Source organism: Rhinatrema bivittatum, chromosome 12 (assembly GCF_901001135.1).
Source record: "Rhinatrema bivittatum chromosome 12, aRhiBiv1.1, whole genome shotgun sequence".
NCBI lineage: Eukaryota > Metazoa > Chordata > Amphibia > Gymnophiona > Rhinatrematidae > Rhinatrema > Rhinatrema bivittatum.
Genome location: NC_042626.1, coordinates 152,805 through 174,322, shown reverse-complemented (window position 1 = coordinate 174,322; position 21,518 = coordinate 152,805). Strand labels below are relative to the sequence as shown.

Here is a 21,518-nt window from a genome sequence, read left to right as displayed (position 1 = left end):
ATCCAAGAGGTCTGCTCCTTATCCTTATCCTTATCCAAGAGGTCTGACCCTTATCCTTATCCTTATCCTTATCCAATATCCAAGAGGTCTGCTCCTTATCCTTATCCTTATCCAAGAGGTCTGCTCCTTATCCTTATCCTTATCCAAGAGGTCTGACCCTTATCCTTATCCAAGAGGTCTGACCCTTATCCTTATCCTTATCCAAGAGGTCTGACCCTTATCCTTATCCAATATCCAAGAGGTCTGACCCTTATCCTTATCCTTATCCAAGAGGTCTGCTCCTTATCCTTATCCTTATCCAAGAGGTCTGCTCCTTATCCTTATCCTTATCCAAGAGGTCTGACCCTTATCCTTATCCAATATCCAAGAGGTCTGACCCTTATCCTTATCCAAGAGGTCTGACCCTTATCCATATGTATTGCTTGCTTCAAGAACTTTTCTCTATACAGCTTCATAATACTTGGTAATCCTTCAGTTTAAACCCTGCCAAGATGTTGTACAGTTAAAATACATATATAATAAAAATCACACAAATAACTTAGTCAGTTCAATCCAATGATTAAACAAATGCATGATAAAACTCTTAAACAATAATAAGACCAAAAACAAAATTAATAAATAGGCTGGCAGAGAGCTTATCAAGCTGAAAGGACTTAATTTAAATTCTTATAGGTTTTTACAACCTTCCTATAGTTTAAATAGTTTGATTTCATACTAATGTCAGAGGGGAGTATCCGATGGCTGGGGCAGATTTCCTGGTAATATCAAGATAAATGATTGAAGGGGAGAAAGATATAGAAAACCTTTTTGGGAGGAATGGAGAGTTCAGACAGAGAAAAAGGGATCAAGAATTTACAAAAACAGAGGAAATCCAGCAAGGGACAACCAATGTAGCTGTTGTACACTTCTTGATACCATAACTAACTTTCACTGCAGAATTCTGAAATAGTTGCAGATGTTTTAATTGATAACTAGGTAGTCCTAAGAGAAGAGAACTGCAATAGCCCGGTTTTTAAATAACAAAAGTGTGCATTAGTAATTTTAAATGACGAGGGACAAGTAAAGAACAAAGGCGATGAATATACCTAAGATAAAAGAAGAATTTCTGAACAATGGAGGAAATGTAACACATCATGTACCCTAAGGCATCCTAGCCCATTATTAGTATCTTTCCTGTTCCCACAGGCTCTCTCTCTTCTATCTGAGTGGTTTCTTTTGTCTGATTATCTCAGATATCCCGGCTGGCAAGCTGCAGTTCTGCACATGCACAATAACCCCCTCACTTCTTCCTGCTAGTCCATGATTTATGTTATCCTTACTTTTAATTATTGTTTGATGTATCAACTGTTTTTAAATATTTTATTGTTGTTTGGAAAAGTTACTGGATGTTGTATTCATCAGTTTATTTGAAAAATTATAATTTTATTAGTATGGTTTTATTATGCTTTATATTTCTTGATTTTGTTTGAAGTTTTATGAGGAATGGTGATGTTTCTTTTTTTTCTGTAGTTGTACTGCATACAGAATCTTTGGCTTTTTGCAGTTTCTATTTTCACTTTATGGTCTCTTTATTTAGTATTTGGTGAGGGTCTGTTTGTGTTCTGTGTGTGTGAATAAGGGAAGGTGTTCTGCTAGCATGTAGTTTATATGTTAGTGTAGCTGGGTTTATGAAAGGTTTGGGTAGGTTCCTGGGTGAGAAGTCCATTAACTGCTATTACTGGCATTAGTAGCATGGGATCTGTTTAATGTTTGGGTACTTGCCAGGTACTTGTATCCTGGATTGGCCACTGTTGCAAACAGGATGCTGGACCTGATGAACCTTTGGTCTGATCCAATATGGCAACTTCTTATGTTCTTATGATCTGTAGCAGCCTGGCTTGCTCTGTTTTCCTAATAGGAGATGTATTTCTTTTTTTAGAGCCTGGTGTAATATTTATAATGCCGTCTTTTCATAGGTAAATTGTTACTGTTTGAGTGCTGGCAGTTAGTAGTATTTTGGTATGGAAGGTTTATTATATTATAGGAGTAGCCTGGTGGTTAAAACAGCTCCCACTGCCGCTCCTTGAGACTTTGGGCAAGTCACTTTACCCACCATTGCCTCAGGTATACATTTAGGCCTAGATTTATCAAAATGTGATCATTTTCGCATGAGTAACGCCCGTGGTAAGGAAAATGCACCCTGATATATTTGTACTTCGCTACTTGCGAAGTGCCCAGACAGGCATTTCCTTACTGGAGTTGGCTGGGTGGGGGAGAGAGACACTTTATAAGGCTTTCATAGTAGTCAACTCTTTATATCACTATAGGAGGGCTAGCTAGTAATTTGAAGTGAGGATTTGGTGGTGGTCTAGGGTTTTGGGGCTAGTTTTACATGCAGAGTTATGAACAGCACAGTAGACCTCAGTGAAGCTCTGACGCGACTTGGAGTGAGGAAAGTCACACAAAGATGAGATTTCTTCAGTCTTCTCTCGCCCTAGCTTGATAGGACCCTGGTAGAGAGTCCATCAAGCTAGGGCGAGAGGATATTGTAGAAATCTCATCTTTGTGTGACTTTCCTCACTCCAAGTCGCGTCAGAGCTTCACTGTGGTCTACTGTGCTTTTTGTAGGACTCACTCTGCATGTAAAACTGGCCTCCAAAACCTCACCTCAAGTTACTAGCTGACCCTCCTATAGCAATATAAAAGGTAGACTACTGTGTGTGCCACTCCAGAGGCACTCTACTCCCCTCCCCAAAAATGCCTGAAACGGAATTTGCGATATTTATCATAAATAGCATTTCGGGCACCAGGAAAAAAGGTGTAGTTATTTCCAGCATTAAACATGTGCAATAGTGCCCCTCATTTTCACTGATTCCGCCCAAAGCCCTCCCCAATCCCGCCCCTTTGAATAAATTTGTTAAATTTGCATTCGCATTTCAATAACTATCGCGGTGTTAACGCCATAATGCATTTTGATAAATGACCCTGTTAAATTGTGAGCCCCCTGGGGACAGAGAAATACCTACAGTCCCTGAATGTAATCCGCTTTGCAGTGCCAAAAAGCGGAATATAAAAATCTAATAAATATTGTAATTCAGTTTATTTATGGCTTTCTATATCCAGCACATGTTACCATAGGCCTAATACCATATGGCAGAGGTAGCCAAGAGTCACAAACAGGTCTGGCTGTCAGAATATCCACAATGAATATGCGTGAGATAGATTTGCATGCACTGCCTCCATCTCCTGCACATTCATTCTGATTATTCTGAAAACCTGGCCTGTTTGTGCTTCTTGGGGACTGGAGTTAACCACTCCTGCTGACATATGGGTCCAAATTTTTTTTTTTGCAGGGTTTTCGGGTTGGCACCACAGCAATGTGTGGTGTTGGAAGTGATATTTTTTTTACCTTGTATTGTAAATGCATAATTTTTTAATTGTATGTGGGGAGAAGGTGACAGCTAGTGGTTGGATTGGGGGCCTATGAGTGCATGGTTCTGAAGGGAGCACTGGTTCATGGCCCCCAGTCTAGGACTGATGCTCCAATGCCTGTAGTAAATAAAGTTGGGAAGATCTATAAAATAAGGAGGGAAGAGACCGCTGGTAGTTATACATGAAAGCTCATGGCTCTGTACTGGTTCAGATTGAACTGTTTTTATACTGTGAGCTGCCCTAAAGCCAGACTGAGAAGCTTGTAATATATTGGTCTTGTTAATGCAGTATTGATCAAACACCGAGGTCATAGCCAGGTTAGAGATGGGTGCATAGTTGGATAAAACAGATGGGTCTAGGAAGTCTTTCTTAAGGAGACACCTGACCCTTGCAGTTTTGACCAAAGGCTGCATTTTTCAATAATTTTGAGCACATTGGGTCAGGTTTTGATGTGTTAAGATGTAAAGAATTCAGTTGAAAGTTAACACCAGCAGCAGATGTCAGATTAAAAAACAAAAATTGGGAAGATGGAATAGAAATTATTGCAGACAGAAGAAAAAGTGAACTGGACTAATTCAGAATAGGAAAGTTTTTTTTCATATAGAATTAACCTTATTGGAGAAGAAAAAGCAGCATTTGCCAAACAAAAGGACTAGTCAGGCAGCAATAATGAGGTTTGGTTTGACAATTGTGCTATAATTTTGAAGAATTGTTTTGGATGGTTTTCTTATTAGAATGAATTTCTTTTTTTGCAGATGTAGTGTGTATTACTTTGAGACCATTTTTTTTTATTTACTGAAGAGTTGTCTTTGTGCCAAAAGGCACTCAAAGTGGCGGACCTGTCTTTTCAAACTACAAAGGCCTGGATGATACCATGGATGAGTCTCACAATAGGAAATTGGAGCAACTGCATTAATTACTTTACCTGAGAACTGAATTCCAGGTTTCAGTTTGCTACAAAGAAGAAAATTCACCAAAATCTTCAGGAAAAGAGTAAAATTTAATAGTTTGCAAGTGTAGATTTATATTTTTGTGGTCCCTAAACTGAAAAATTAATTGGTGAGGTCCTGGGTAGATTTTGATTGAGATGAAACAGAATTAGAGTGTGATCTGGTCCAGGGAAAAGTTAAGAGATGAAATACAGTTGGCTTAGCAGGAAATTGATCTTATAAGAAAAAATAAGATCTAAAGTGTGGCCAGACTGGTGAGTAGGAAAACTGATCCATTTGTGTGCTTTTATATACCGAAGTTACAGGTAAAACAACGTATTAGATTAAACCATAACAGACAATTTTGTACATTGGTAACAGATAAAGATTGTGCTTAGTTAACAGCACTATAACGTTTAGCATTGATAACATTTTCTATTTAACATTTTTAAGTCCTAATAGTCTCTTATCATAACAGATGATTTTGTACATTTGTTAACAGATAATGATTGTGCTTTACTAATAGCAATATAGCGTTTAACATTGATAATATTTTCTATTTAACATTTTAAATGCTGATTGTTTCATAGCTTGATTAGGTCATATTGATGTTTTACTGGTTAGGGGGTTTTATTTATGTTCTCAGAGATTTTGCTAATTTTGTTTTTGAAGAAAATTGCTAGGTCTTGGCTTAGATTTTTGTTTGCGTTTGAGTTAGTGTTGTTGTCTGAGGTTAGGTTTTTTTACTATGTTGAATAGAGTTTTTGGGTTGTTTGAGAAGTTTTGGATTTTTTTGCTGTAGTAATCTCGTTTAGTAGTGTTTATTGCGTTTTTATAGTATGCTAGGTAAGTTCGGTATCTGTTTCTGCCCCCTTCTTTTTCTTTTTTTCTTAGTGTTGATTTGGTGTCTCTTAGATGCTTATTGAACCATGGGTTGTCAATTTTTCTTTTGTTATTTATCTGTATTGTTCTTTCAGGGTTTACATTGTTGGCAACTTCTGTAGTTATTTGATGCCATGTCTGTGCGGCATTGTTGTTAGACAGATGTAGGTTCTTTAATTGCTTTCCACGTTCCTGTTCTTGAGTTCTAGGGGAAATGGAGGTCTGTATTTGAATGAGTAGGGAATGTTTGTTTCTGGGTTGTTGCTTGATTCATATAGTGTCTGGCAGTTTACGAGATAATGGTCGGACCATGGTACTGGTGTGTAGGATACTGTGGGGTTTGAGAGGAATTTATCATTAGTAAACATCAGGTCTAGTGTGTGACCTGCTTTGTGTTGGATTGTATATTGTGTGAGGTTGAGGGCTGATAGGTGCACTATCAGAATTTGTCTGGAGTGTGATAGTGGTGTTTCATCAGTGTGAAGATTGAAATCTCTGAGTATAATTGTGGGGTTTTTGTGGTGGTTGGTTGAAATGAAGAATTCTATTAGTTCAAATGGCCAAGAAAATGTTTCTGTGGAGTCAGAAAAATCAATGTGAAATTATTAAGTTTTGATGGGGAGTGGAAATATCTTCTATCAGCTCCATTGTCTCAGCCAAAGCAGCAAACGAGGAATCAGGTGGGTTATAAATTGGCAGAAAAGAGAATTTGGGCGGATAATGTGTCTGGAATAAAAGTACATTGATATAAGAATAGGGTTTTTATGCTAGTTCACTAAATCGCAAATTTGTATGGGTAATTACAGCTACCTCATTCTCTGAATGCCTACTTCTGCACTTACAAAACAAGGACTAACCTTCAGGGCAGGTTTGGGTGAGACAATACATTTCTTTTCTTTTTAACCATGTCTCTGTTAGAAACAATACATGCACAAATCGACTGGCTAAATACAGCACTAGGAGTACACGTCCCTCACAGAAACCTTCGATCAGCAAATAAAGCTCTCTTAACCATTCCTTCAGTAAAAACTGCAAGACTAACCCAAGTAAGAGAAAGGGCCCTATCATTAGCTGGCCCCACACTTTGGAACACAATGCCTCCAGAGATCAGATCTCAAGACATTTAAGAAAAGCTTGAAAACGTGGCTTTTTAAGCAAGCATTTTATAAAGAGACGGGAAAATAGAAAACATTAAGGAATAGGCAGAAGAGCACTGACGCACAGCACTTAGAAACATACAATAGAGGGGTCTAGGAACTCTACATCACTATAAACTGAAATAATAAAACCATAAGAGTGAATTTTTCCAGCAAACAGTACCTTCCTGGTACACTCAGTCATGACCTACTTCACTAAACATTTGTTTGTAGTTAATGATTTATTGTAACCGAACCTTTATCGGCACCTGTTAGAATGACTCTAGTACACGTTTTCACACATTAACTTATGTGCCTACATGTAAACCGTTGCGATGGTAGATAACTTAGCGACGGTATAGAAACGATTTTAAATAAATAAATAAACATTGTGGGTGATTTATCAAATCCGTAATATAGGTATACTTGAAGATGAGAAATCTAGCATTTATTAATCCACAAGAAATAGAAGAAGGAGAACAATTAGCAGTAGACTGAGCAGTAGGTGTTAAACTATGGTTGATCTGACAGACTCTGTGAGAAATAGGAGCACTAAAGCCCAAGTCACCATAACGGCCATTGCCCAGAAAAGACTTAAGAAGAAACCTATGCTGATAGCTACTATTCCAGAACATGGCAGGACTGAAGAACTTGCTCATGGCTTGCAAATCCCTTTGGCTTGGACTTCTTAGGTGGAGATCTGCCTCCAGAATAGTTCATCATATTTAAAGGATCAGGGGTCCCTTCCTCAGTTAACACTGAACAATAATAATTGTTAAGCAGTTCTCCTTTTTCCTCACCAGCCTCTGCATATTCTTCCCTTTAACCTCTGCCACTTTTGCACTTCTTCCTATCACTATTCTATTTTATTTATTTAAAATATTTATATTCAACCTATAATAAGTCATACTAAGCGGCGTACAAGATAGAAGATAAAAAAGCAAAATATAAACACACAGAACATAACATACAATATATGTAACATAAAAACAAAATACTGTAGAACTAAAAGGAAATCATGAAATATAAAAGCATAAAGGCATCCATATAAGCTTAAACCAAATCAGTAGATACCACAAAAGTTTCCTGAAATTAAAAGGTCTTTAATACCTTAACTTCTGTCAGATCAAGAGCTCATCTGGTAAGCTATTGCATTGAGAGAGCACAACTTTGTGTTTCCTGGAGATGTGCCATCTTCACACATGGAATTTACAAAACTAACAAAGTCTCCTATTTTACTATATTAGCTATTTTTTTCTTCCATTTGCATCTTCCCTGTCCTAACTGCTTTTCCAGGTATTGTCGCCTGTCTTCCTCTTTCTGCCATCTCTTGTAGTTTATGAACGTGAACCTTTTCTCCCTCACCTTTTCAGCTGCTTCTTTAGAAACCCATTACAGCCTCTTTTTCCTCTTCCCTTTATTTACTTTCCTAACAAAAGGTTTAGCTGCCTTTACAGTAGGCTCTTCTGCTGTGTCTAAGGATTTTGAGGATTGGTGCCCCAGTTTGTATTGTATATTTGCTTTATATAGTGGGAGAACATCAGCTTCTATGTAATCTAGCTTTGTCTGCTATCACTTGACAGCTTATCTACCAGCATGGCCAGGTGTCTTCCTATCTACTCTTGGTGGCTCATGTGTCTGTGAGTAGATTATGCTGTTACGGATGCCCATTGTTTCAGAGGCTTGGAGCATAAATCTCACCACTAATGCACTGTTATGTGAATCCTGATGAACCTGTGTTGTTTGTTTTTATGGGGGCTTGTTGGTTTATTATGTTGTACTTTTAGGCTTATATATAGCTTTGGCTTGCATAAAAATGGACTAGAAATGTTTTAGAATAAATAGTGTATGAATGGATAAACATTTCTTTCTTCTTTAACTTTGTCTCCCATTCTAATTCATCAGTAACATCACTTTGCATTTTCCAGGCTGGAGAGAAGTTTGTGAATTATCCTTCCTGGGCACTGGTAATGCTCATCTCTCTTATCATACTGGCAGTGCTACCAGTGCCCATGGTCTTCATACTACGTCAGTTCCACTTGATGTCTGATGGCTCCAATACTCTCTCTGTGTCCTATAAGAAGGGTCAGATGATGAAGGATATCTCAAACTTGGAGGATAATGATGAAACTCGATTCATCCTGAGTAAAATGTCCAGTGAGGCTCCTTCTCCAATGCCCACTCATCGCTCTTATCTTGGTCCTGAGAGTGTCTCCCCCATTGAGATGAGTGGTATTTCCAATGGACGTTACGGCAGTGGCTACCTCCTGGCAACCAGCCCAGAATCTGAACTGTAATATTTGCCTGTGGTTAAGTCTGGGCCCACTCCCCAATGGACAATTCATGGAGAGGTCACTAAAGAATACAACACAATGCATATCTTTCCAGAAATGGAAGTCTTGTTCTAGTCCTGCTGTTTCCAAGACCTTCTCCAGGTTTTCCCCCCTCCTGTTGCTTCCCCAATTTTCCCTCACAAAAAAAGGAAAAAGAACATTTCAGAAATGCAATAAGATTAAGGAATGTTAACAATGTCTATTTTCTTCAAAATGAATCTCAGAAAGGATACCTTTGAGATGAGGGCCACTCTCTCCCCATTGGAAGTGATTCACAAGGCCAAGTCACCTGTGAATAAACCTGTTGGTGAAATATTTGCTCCCCTTCCTCTTATTAATGATGAAATAACATTTGGACTTCCTGTTAGACTGGAGACCCAAAGCAGCCTTTGTTTCAACACCTTCCTGCTGACTCTTCAGAAAAAAAAAATAACTTTCTGCTGGTAATGAGGTTGGACCATAACTCTTTTAAAAGTGAATGTGACATGCAGTGTAATCCCCAGGGACTTGTTTTTAGATTCAGTGCAATCATGCAAATTTCATTTACTTGACTGCACAAAAGAAATAAGGAAGATTTTTGTATGAGTCTTCAATGCGTCTGATCCATTCATAGAACAAGAGGTCATGATATAAGGCTCCGAGGAGCGACATTGGGAAGTATTTATTCACAGAAAAGGTTGTGGTGGAAGACGCTCCCGGGGTGGAAACAGAGTTTGAGGGCATGGGATAACCACAGAGGATCCTTATTTGCAGAGAGCAGGAAGCATGAGTGAAATTTAGAAGAACTGTTAGAAGGCCTAGAGGTAAAGCATGAGGCCAGCGTTGTCTGACACATTGTGAGAGTAGAACTGACTGGCAGCTGGGTTGGTCTGGCAAGCGTTATAGTGGAAACGCAAGGGCTTATGTAATTTGGTGACTGCAAAGTACAGTGAAGGCCCTTGAGGCTCACCAGGAGTGGCAGCTATTTAGCTCAGGCTTTGATGATAGACTCAAACTAGCAGCTGGATTTGTGTCGTAGGCCACAGCTGGTCTGTCTGGCAGGCGGTCATTCGAGTAATAACTAGAAGTCCTAGTGAAATGCAGGTCTGTCTGATAGGAGGCCAGACATGTGGGCAAAGGTCACACTGGTATTACTGACTGTTTAGATTATTACACAGCCTTCTGTTTTGGGTAAGGTGGATGCTGGAATGAAATATGGGGATCCTATACTGAAGAAAGAGAAAGAAAGATGATCTTGGTTAAGACGAATGTGCAGGTGGTGACAGGAGAACTGGCAGAGTGCATGGTCTCTTTCTGTCATCCTAGATTGTGTTACTGCATGTGATTCAGGCACATTTAGGACATGGATATGTTGAAATGTATTACAGGCATTTTTCTTTCATACATGTGCAGGCTGTGTGTATAAATGTGGCTCAGTGAATGGGCTACAATGGCAACAGTAGGAAAGTGAAAGCAGTCAGAGAAAACCTTCCCTCTTGTTCACTTGTTTGTTATCCCTGAATTTCTCCTCCTTTCTTATTGCTGTAGATTTTCTCTGCATTACTTTACATCTTCTCTCCATGTCTGTGGTGGGAATGTTTTCTCCGGATTTTTCTCCTTTCTGATTTGCTGCAAGGAGCCGGAGCTCAGTGGTGATGAAAGCAGTTCTGCATGGGATACATTCAGAGGAGATCAGACTGGAGGGTGGCTCTCACGATCTCGTAGCACAGCAATAAATCTTAGTCCAACAGGATTTAAGGAATGTTTCCCCTCTGTATAAAGCAATAGTTTGCATATATTCTCATTATTTTGGTTGACCTGATGTCTCACCAGGGCCCTTTATTGTAATGGTAGTGCAAACTTATACAATTTCATAATAAAAGAATTAGACTTGGAACAGTTACAGCTCGGGATAAGCAATCTTCATCCTAAAACATCAGGGTGGGCCTCAGATGTGCCTGTCTCTAAGGACTAAAAGCAAAAATCTTTATGTATCTCTCTCCCTTTCTGTTTTTCTCAGTCTCCTCTGGTTTACTTCTCCTATTCTCTCTCTCTCTCTCTCTGTTTCCGTGACTATCCCATCCTAGTATTGTGGAGTTGCATTTGAGTATTACGAGCTATGGACTCTGACTTTTGTTGTACAGCTTCTATCCCTTAATACCTTGAACTGATGATGACAAATTTATTTACAAGTTGCAGTGGTAATATTAAATCCAAAGCCCCTTTACGTCTGTACAACCTTTTGAAAATTACCGCCATTGTGTATAATATTTGTCGTTCTCTCTCTCTATATATATATATTCTAATTTTTATTGTATATTTCATTTGTACATGAATGTGTGAAGTTTTGTTAAATCAGCATTTCAACTGCAAATGTCTGGCTAAGTTGAAATGCTTCTCTAAGGGTAAATTACGCTGTCCAGCTTCTCAGGTGACATCATGTGATGTATGAGTGCATTAGGGACGCTTCCTCCCATAGGATTCAGCATTGTGCTGTTTTATTACATATATTATAGCACTATACATGGAAGGTATACCGCAGGTTAAATTACTGCTTATATAACCAGAACTACTCTTGATGTTCTCAGTGAGCGTTATTAATTCTCTGTATAATTTGCTGCTTCTCTCCCAGGGACGGGGACTGCTAGGACACTCAGCTTCACGTTTCTCCTACAATACGCACAGAATTGTTCAGACAGGGTGAGCACCAAAGCTCATGAAAGAAGACAAGGATAGTGCCAAGGTCTGACTGTTTTGTCTCCTAATTTACTGGAAAGAGAATCCCAGAGTGTATGGCATGTACTCGGTATTTTCAGAGACATTTTGGGGGGGGGGGGGGGAGGGGAAGGGGACATTCTCAGTGGAAAGCTAATCAGAATCCAGTTATTCATTAATGAAAATATGGATTCAAATAACACAGAACAAGATACAGGAGTACAAAAGAACAGAAAGAAAATGTCATTTCAGACTGAACTGATATAGCACAATACTGACTGACAGTGCTCGCTAACATCCCCTGACACGGCGTAACACGGACAGTGCTCTGTTACATCCAGTGTGACAGCACAACACTGACACTGCTCTCTTACATCCCCTGTCACTGCACAACACTGACACTGCTCTCTTACATCCCCTGTCACTGCACAACACTGACACTGCTCTCTTACATCCCCTGTCACTGCAAACCCTGCACTGCTCTCTGACATCCCCTGTCACTGCACAACACTGAGGGTGCTCTGTTACATCCCCTGTCACTGCACAACACTGACACGGCTCTCTTACATCCCCTGTCACTGCACAACCCTGCACTGCTCTCTGACATCCCCTGTCACTGCACAACACTGAGGGTGCTCTGTTACATCCCCTGTCACTGCACAACACTGACACTGCTCTCTTACATCCCCTGTCACTGCACAACACTGACACTGCTCTCTTATATACCGTCACTGCACAACACTGAGTGCTCTGTTACATCCAGTGTGACAGCACAACACTGACACTGCTTTCTTACATCCCGTCACTGCACAACACTGACACTGCTCTCTTACATCCCGTGTGACAGCACAACACTGATACTGCTCTCTTACATCCCCTGTCACTGCACAACCCTGCACTGCTCTCTTACATCCCCTGTCACTGCACAACACTGAGGGTGCTCTGTTACATCCCCTGTCACTGCACAACACTGAGGGTGCTCTGTTACATCCCCTGTCACTGCACAACACTGACACTGCTCTCTTACATCCCCTGTCACTGCACAACCCTGCACTGCTCTCTTACATCCCCTGTCACTGCACAACCCTGCACTGCTCTCTTACATCCCCTGTCACTGCACAACACTGACACTGCTCTCTTACATCCCCTGTCACTGGACAACACTGACACTGCTCTCTTACATCCCCTGTCACTGCACAACACTGACACTGCTCTCTTACATCCCCTGTCACTGCACAACACTGAGGGTGCTCTGTTACATCCCCAGTCACTGCACAACACTGACACTGCTCTCTTACATCCCCTGTCACTGCACAACACTGACACTGCTCTCTTACATCCCCTGTCACTGGACAACACTGACACTGCTCTCTTACATCCCCTGTCACTGCACAACACTGACACTGCTCTCTTACATCCCCTGTCACTGCACAACACTGAGGGTGCTCTGTTACATCCCCAGTCACTGCACAACACTGACACTGCTCTCTTACATCCCCTGTCACTGCACAACACTGACACTGCTCTCTTACATCCCCTGTCACTGCACAACACTGACACTGCTCTCTAACATCCCCTGTCACTGCACAACCCTGCACTGCTCTCTGACATCCCCTGTCACTGGACAACACTGACACTGCTCTCTTACATCCCCTGTCACTGCACAACACTGACACTGCTCTCTTACATCCCCTGTCACTGCACAACACTGACACTGCTCTCTTACATCCCCTGTCACTGCACAACACTGAGGGTGCTCTGTTACATCCCCAGTCACTGCACAACACTGACACTGCTCTCTTATATACTGTCACTGCACAACACTGAGTGCTCTGTTACATCCAGTGTGACAGCACAACACTGACACTGCTTTCTTACATCCCGTCACTGCACAACACTGACACTGCTCTCTTACATCCCGTGTGACAGCACAACACTGACACTGCTCTCTTACATCCCCTGTCACTGTACAACACTGCGTGCTCTGTTACATCCCCTGTCAGTGCACAACACCGAGAGTGTTCTGTTACATCCCGTGTCACTGCACAACGCTGACACTGCTCTCTTACATCCCCTGTCACTGCACAACGCTGACACTGCTCTCTTACATCCCCTGTCACTGCACAACACTGAGACTGCTCTCTTACATTCCCTGTCACTGCACAACACTGAGAGTGCTCTGTTTTATCCCCTGTCACAGTACAACATCATTTAATAAAAGCAGACATCCTTCAAGAATCAAACTAAACAAATAACTGGGAATAAAACCTCCTTCACCTACAGAAATAAAAAAATTAGATTTTATTAAGCACCCTAGAAACCAAGATGAGACCTTTATATAACCAACTGCAACAAAGCCTTCCACCCATGGGATAGAATAATAAACGAAATTGCAGAAGAGCACATCCCAAATACAGATAAAATCAATCAACAAGGAACAAGATAATAAGAATAACCCCTGGTATAACAAAGAGCTAAGAAAAGCAGAGAAAAATCTAAGAAAACAAGAAAAATATTGGAGATGGCACCCAATGGATGAATATAAAAATACAAAGCCTACCTATACCAATATCTTACCCTTATCAACAAAGTAAAAAAATAATACTACGCAAAACAAATCCACGTGTAAAATCTAATAAAAGATCCATCGTCATGTGGATAAAGGTGAACCAGTAGATGTAGTGTACTTGGATTTTCAGAAGGCGTTTGACAAAGTTCCTCATTAGAGGCTTCTAGGAAAAGTAAAAAGTCATGGGATAGGTGGCGATGTTCTTTCGTGGATTGCAATCTGGCTAAAAGACAGGAAACAGAGAGTAGGATTAAATGGACAATTTTCTCAGTGGAAGGGAGTGGACAGTGGAGTGCCTCAGGGATCTGTATTGGGACCCTTACTTTTCAATATATTTATAAATGATCTGGAAAGAAATATGACGAGTGAGATAATCAAATTTGCAGATGACACAAAATTGTTCAGAGTAGTTAAATCACAAGCAGATTGTGATAAATTGCAGGAAGACCTTCTGAGACTGGAAAACTGGGCATCCAAATGGCAGTTGAAATTTAATGTGGATAAGTGCAAGGTGATGCATATAGGGAAAAATAACCCATGCTATAATTACACAATGTTGGGTTCCATATTAGGTGCTACAACCCAAGAAAGAGATCTAGGCGTCTTAGTGAATAATGCATTGAAATCGTCTGTTCAGTGTGCTGCGGCAGTCAAAAAAGCAAACAGAATGTTGGGAATTATTAGGAAGGAATGATGAATAAAACGGAAAATGTCATAATGCCTCTGTATCGCTCCATGGTGAGACCGAACCTTCAATACTGTGTACAATTCTGGTCGCCGCATCTCAAAAAAGATATAATTGCGATGGAGAAGGTACAGAGAAGGGCAACCAAAATGATAAGGGGAATGGAACAGCTCCCCTATGAGGAAAGACTAAAGAGGTTAGGACTTTTCAGCTTGGAGAAGAGACGACTGAGGGGGGGATATGATAGAGGTGTTTAAAATCATGAGAGGTCTAGAACGGGTAGATATGAATCGGTTATTTACTCTTTCGGATAGTAGAAAGACTAGGGGGCACTCCATGAAGTTAGCATGGGGCACATTTAAAACAAATCGGAGAAAGTTCTTTTTTACTCAACGCACAATTAAACTCTGGAATTTGTTGCCAGAGGATGTGGTTAGTGCAGTTAGTGTAGCTGTGTTTAAAAAGGATTGGATAAGTTCTTGGAGGAGAAGTCCATTACCTGCTATTAAGTTCACTTACGGGCCGATTTAGTAAAAATGCAGGCGAGCGGACGAACGCTGGTGCGCGCGATGCAGTATGTAAATGAGGTGGTACGGTAGAAACAGGCAAAAGGAGGCGCTAGGGACACTAGCGCATCCCTGGCGCCTCCTTTTGACCCGGAGCGGCGGCTGTCAGCGGGTTTGACAGCCGACGCTCAATTTTTGCCGGCATCTGTTCTCGAGCCCGCTGACAGCCACGGGCTCGGAAACCGGACGCCGGCAAAATTGGGCATCCGGTTTTCGGCCCAACAGCCGCCGGCCCAATTTAAATTTTTTTTCTTTTTTTTTACTTTTTACACCCTTCGGGACCTCTGACTTAATATCGCCATATCGCCATGATATTAAGTCGGAAGGTGCACGGAAAGGCAGTTTTTACTGCTTTTCTGTGCACTTTCCCGGTGCCGGCAGAAACTAGCGCCTACCTCTGGGTAGGCGCTAGTTTCTTAAAGACAAATCTGCGGCTTGGCTGCACATTTTACTTTCTGTATCCCGCGCACATACCTAATGGGGCCATCAACATGCATTTGCATGTTGAGGGTGCTATTAGGTGCCGCGGGTTGGATGCGCGTTATCTGCCCCTTACTGAATAAGGGGTAAGGGAAAACGCGCGTCCAAGAGCAGGCTAACAGTGTGCTCCGTCGGAGCGCACTGTACTGTATCGGCCTGTTAGAGAATAGCCACTGCCATTAGCAATGGTAACATGGAATAGACTTAGTTTTTGGGTACTTGCCAGGTTCTTATGGCCTGGATTGGCCTCTGTTGGAAACAGGATGCTGGGCTTGATGGACCCTTGGTCTGACACAGTATGGCAATTTCTTATGTTCTTAAATAAAAAGATTGCAACAAATACGCAGCCGCCTTACAAGAGAAAATAAATAAACTGAAAAAACTACTCGACCTTAACTACAAACATAAACCAACTGATGCTACAATAAATTCTACAGAAGAAACAAACAATAAAAATATGTGGACTTCTTTTGAAATTATATAAAAAATGGAGATAAGCAGAATAATCAGCAAATTTAAAACATTCCATGTATCCAAAATACCCAATACCTGCCAATTCCCTAAAACAAACTAACCAAATAATTACACCACCGGTCACAAACCTAAATCAACCTGTTACTAACTGAAGGCGGGTACCAAAAAGACTAAAACAAGAGGTTGTAAAACCAACATTAAAAAATAAAGATGGGAGAGTTGATGAAAGGGATAATTATAGACCAATATGAAATCTATCGTTTCTGGCAAAAATACTCAAAAACACAGTTCTCAACCAACTAGAGAACCATTTAGACATTCATGAAATCCTTTACCCAAATCAATTCGGTTTCAGAAAAAAACATTCAACAGGGACCCTGCTACTATCACTAACGGATCTGATACTGCGAGGATTTGACTCTGACAAATCATCGACCTCACAGCAGCATTTGACACAGTACCTCATAAACTACTATGGAAACATTAAAAAAAAACCATCGAAATGATGGAACGTTATTAAAATGGTTCAAATCCTTCCTACAATGCAATGATCACATATCTGACACCTTTCACTGTAACTCTGGAATCCCTCAGGATCAGCTCTGTCTGCTACAATATTCAACATCTACATGCTTCCATTATGTAAAGTACTCATAGACTTTGGTCTAAACTTCTTCCTCTACGTGAATGATCTACAATTTTATTTTCCATTAATCGCAAAATGATAAATGAAAAACTATCCCAACTTAAACTAACACTAAATACCAAAAAAACAGAAATCATATGGCTAAACCAAAACACCCCCAAAAACGCTACCACCTGCTATAGACCTAGGAAATTGCCAAATTAATCCATCGACTCAAGTGAGAGACATAAGAGTACAACTAGATGAAAACATATCAATGAAAGGGCATATCAGTAAATTGATAAAATCCGGCTATAGGAAGCTGCGGATACTAAGCCACCTGAAACCTTTAGTAACTGCTACAGACTTCAAAACTATTCTACAAACACTAATATTTTCAGACCTTGACTATTGCAAGTCCCTGATCTGTTACATCCCCTGTCACAGCACAACACTGACTGACAGTGCTCTGTTACATCCCCTGCCACTGCACAACACTGACTGACAGTGCTCTGTTACATCCCCTGTCACAGCACAACACTGACTGACAGTGCTCTGTTACATCCCCAGTCACAGCACAACACTGACTGACAGTGCTCTGTTACATCCCCAGTCGCTGCACAACACTGACTGACAGTGCTCTGTTACATTCCCAGTCACAGCACAACACTGACTGACAGTGCTCTGTTACATCCCCAGTCGCTGCACAACACTGACTGACAGTGCTCTGTTACATCCCCAGTCACAGCACAACACTGACTGACAGTGCTCTGTTACATCCCCAGTCGCTGCACAACACTGACTGACAGTGCTCTGTAGGGATGTGAATCGTGTCCTCGATCGTCTTAACGATCGATTTCGGCTGGGAGGGGGAGGGAATCGTATTGTTGCCGTTTGGGGGGGTAAAATATCGTGAAAAATCGTGAAAAATCGTGAAAAATCTAAAAATCGAAAATCGCAAAACCGGCACATTAAAACCACCCCTAAAACCCACCCCCGACCCTTTAAATTAAATCCCCCACCCTCCCGAACCCCCCCAAATGACTTAAATAACCTGCGGGTCCAGCGGCGGTCCGGAACGGCAGCGGTCCGGAACGGGCTCCTGCTCCTCAATCTTGTTGTCTTCAGCCGGCGCCATTTTCCAAAATGGCGGCGAAAAATGGCGGCGGCCATAGACGAACACGATTGGACGGCAGGAGGTCCTTCCGGACCCCCGCTGGACTTTTGGCAAGTCTCGTGGGGGTCAGGAGGCCCCCCACAAGCTGGCCAAAAGTTCCTGGAGGTCCAGCGGGGGTCAGGGAGCGATTTCCCGCCGCGAATCGTTTTCGTACGGAAAATGGCGCCGGCAGGAGATCGACTGCAGGAGGTCGTTCAGCGAGGCGCCGGAACCCTCGCTGAACGACCTCCTGCAGTCGATCTCCTGCCGGCGCCATTTTCCATACGGAAAATGGCGCCGGCCATACGCGTATGGCCGGCGCCATTTTCCGTACGAAAACGATTCGCGGCGGGAAATCGCTCCCTGACCCCCGCTGGACCTCCAGGAAACTTTTGGCCAGCTTGTGGGGGGCCTCCTGACCCCCACGAGACTTGCCAAAAGTCCAGCTGGGGTCCGGAAGGACCTCCTGCCGTCCAATCGTGTTCGTCTATGGCCGCCGCCATTTTTCGCCGCCATTTTGGAAAATGGCGCCGGCTGAAGACAACAAGATTGAGGAGCAGGAGCCCGTTCCGGACCGCTGCCGTTCCGGACCGCCTGCTGGACCCGCAGGTTATTTAACTCATTTGGGGGGGTTCGGGAGGGTGGGGGATTTAATTTAAAGGGTCGGGGGTGGGTTTTAGGGGGTTTTAGTGTGCCGGCTCACGATTCTAACGATTTATAACGATAAATCGTTAGAATCTCTATTGTATTGTGTTCCATAACGGTTTAAGACGATATTAAAATTATCGGACGATAATTTTAATCGTCCTAAAACGATTCACATCCCTAGTGCTCTGTTACATCCCCAGTCACTGCACAACACTGACTGACAGTGCTCTGTTACATCCCCTGTCACAGCACAACACTGACTGACAGTGCTCTGTTACATCCCCTGCCACTGCACAACACTGACTGACAGTGTTCTGTTACATCCCCTGTCACAGCACAACACTGACTGACAGTGCTCTGTTACATCCCCTGCCACTGCACAACACTGACTGACAGTGCTCTGTTACATCTCCAGTCGCTGCACAACACTGACTGACAGTGCTCTGTTACATCCCCTGTCGCTGCACAACACTGACTGACAGTGCTCTGTTACATCCCCTGTCGCTGCACAACACTGACTGACAGTGTTCTGTTACATCCCCTGTCACAGCACAACACTGACTGACAGTGCTCTGTTACATCCCCAGTCACAGCACAACACTGACTGACAGTGCTCTGTTACATCTCCAGTCGCTGCACAACACTGACTGACAGTGCTCTGTTACATCCCCTGTCGCTGCACAACACTGACTGACAGTGCTCTGTTACATCCCCTGTCACAGCACAACACTGACTGACAGTGCTCTGTTACATCCCCAGTCGCTGCACAATACTGACTGACAGTGCTCTGTTACATCCCCTGCCACTGCACAACACTGACTGACAGTGCTCTGTTACATCCCCAGTCACAGCACAACACTGACTGACAGTGCTCTGTTACATCCCCAGTCGCTGCACAATACTGACTGACAGTGCTCTGTTACATCCCCAGTCACAGCACAACACTGACTGACAGTGCTCTGTTACATCCCCAGTCACAGCACAACACTGACTGACAGTGCTCTGTTACATCCCCTGCCACTGCACAACACTGACAGTGCTCTGTTACATCCCCAGTCACAGCACAACACTGACTGACAGTGCTCTGTTACATCCCCAGTCACAGCACAACACTGACTGACAGTGCTCTGTTACATCCCCTGCCACTGCACAACACTGACAGTGCTCTGTTACATCCCCTATCACAGCACAACACTGACTGACAGTGCTCTGTTACATCCCCAGTCACAGCACAACACTGACTGACAGTGCTCTGTTACATCCCCTGCCACTGCACAACACTGACAGTAATCCTCTTCTGGTAACAGATTATAATGATCTGTAGCCTTCTTTGGAAAAGGAGAAACTGATGTATCCATAATTTGTATATCCACTTTTGATACAGTACAGGAATTGTTTTGTTTAGAGACTTAGTGATAGAAGTTAGCACATCATTCCCAGAGGGAAGCTGAAATCTGGTATAGAAAACCTCAGAATTATTCATGGGTGGTGCTCTTTATAGCATGGTATGAGCTGTACATGACACATAGACTGCATATCAGTACTACAATCCTAGCTTTTGTCATTTACTACATATTCTTGGGTAAGTCACTTTATCATCTTATGCCTCTTTTTGCCCTTCTGTAACTATAATAATTTTTTATTTCTTGGATTGTGTTCCACTTTTGTTATTCAAGAAATAATCACTGTTGTTTTTGATGTGAAGTTGCAGTCTCTACAGATCTGGTAAGTGGACCATGACCCTCCTGGACTCTGTGCAGATACAGTGTCAGGGAATTCACATCATCTGGCAGAGAAATAAGAAAAAGGTGCAGCACATCCTTCACTATGGACAGTCACTGCTAGGTGGCAGGAGCTGGAAGAGAAGTGTGTACTGGTTGGCCTGTCTCAGCGAGTTGTGAGGTGACATGCAACCTGAGATCTGCTTCTCTGATGATTTGTATTCTCTTCCAGCAAGTACAGAACAGTCCATATGTAAGAACAATAAAATCCTCTTATGGAAAAAAAATGTATTCTATTTATTCCTTATAGTCCTGTTCTAATAGCTTATGTAAAGAAACATCTCTTTCCTGCCTGCTTGTATATGACAATGTAAGTCCATATATATTATGCATAGTCATGTGTACACTGGAAGTAACCCTCCACCATGTGTGTGTACCAGAAGGGCATATGCTGAACGCAAATTTGAATATATTGTCATCTGTACATAATTAAACTATTTTTAAAACAATCGTATAGTACTGTTGTCTGTTCTGTTTACACACAATATTCACATACTATCCCAGACACATTACATATACACTCAGTATTAATTTATCATATGGATATCTATATTAACCAATGTTCACATGCTATCCATACATCCTTTGTAGACATTTGGACTCGGGGCAATATTTAAAGATGTGTGGGTTATCAACAGTTTACTGTGGAACATTGCACAGCAGAGGGACAGGTCACAGGAGTCAAAGTGCACATGGAGATTATGATTTACATCTGTGTGCAGACTTTCACCTACTCCCATGCAAGTACAAAGAACGTGCACACTGCTTCACCAGCAGTGTGTGCAATGTGCAGATTTTCAAAGGGAAACTATGTAAGCAGCGTGCAGGTACAAAATCCTGCTGTAATCCCTGCAAGTTAGTTTTCAAAGATATTTACCCAGGTAAAAAACTGAAAATTGCACCTTGCAACTACTGCATTACAAAGAAACTTTCCTGTGGTGGTGTAGATTTGATTTTCAGGTTTCATGTGCTGCTCTGCACTAATAACAGGTGCAATATATGCAGATGCTTGTAACATGCAAACTTTGCATGTGTTAATTCTGAAAGAGAAATAATGGATAATGCACACTGTGGAACCATAAAGGCTAGAGGATGGGAATAAAGAGAAGAGCCATGGGGGTGGCTTGCTGGAATGGAGGCTACTACCTG

The 21,518-nt window shown here is 42.0% G+C and overlaps 1 protein-coding gene across 5 annotated transcripts in view; it reads left to right on the top strand.

Moving 5' to 3' along the window:
* Window positions 1–20,783, top strand: part of SLC6A17 (solute carrier family 6 member 17) — a 64,691-nt gene extending 43,908 nt beyond the window's left edge. For 2 of the 5 annotated variants that reach the window (XM_029573491.1, XM_029573492.1), the window contains exon 12: window positions 8,287–8,655. In XM_029573491.1, the coding sequence (XP_029429351.1) occupies window positions 8,287–8,655 (369 nt within the window). Of the gene's footprint in view, window positions 1–4,166; window positions 6,284–8,286; window positions 8,866–11,302; window positions 11,414–20,293 lie in introns of those variants that run through there. The other 3 variants (XM_029573494.1, XM_029573493.1, XM_029573495.1) reach the window with 3 other exon arrangements.
* The last annotated feature ends 735 nt before the right edge of the window (window positions 20,784–21,518 follow it).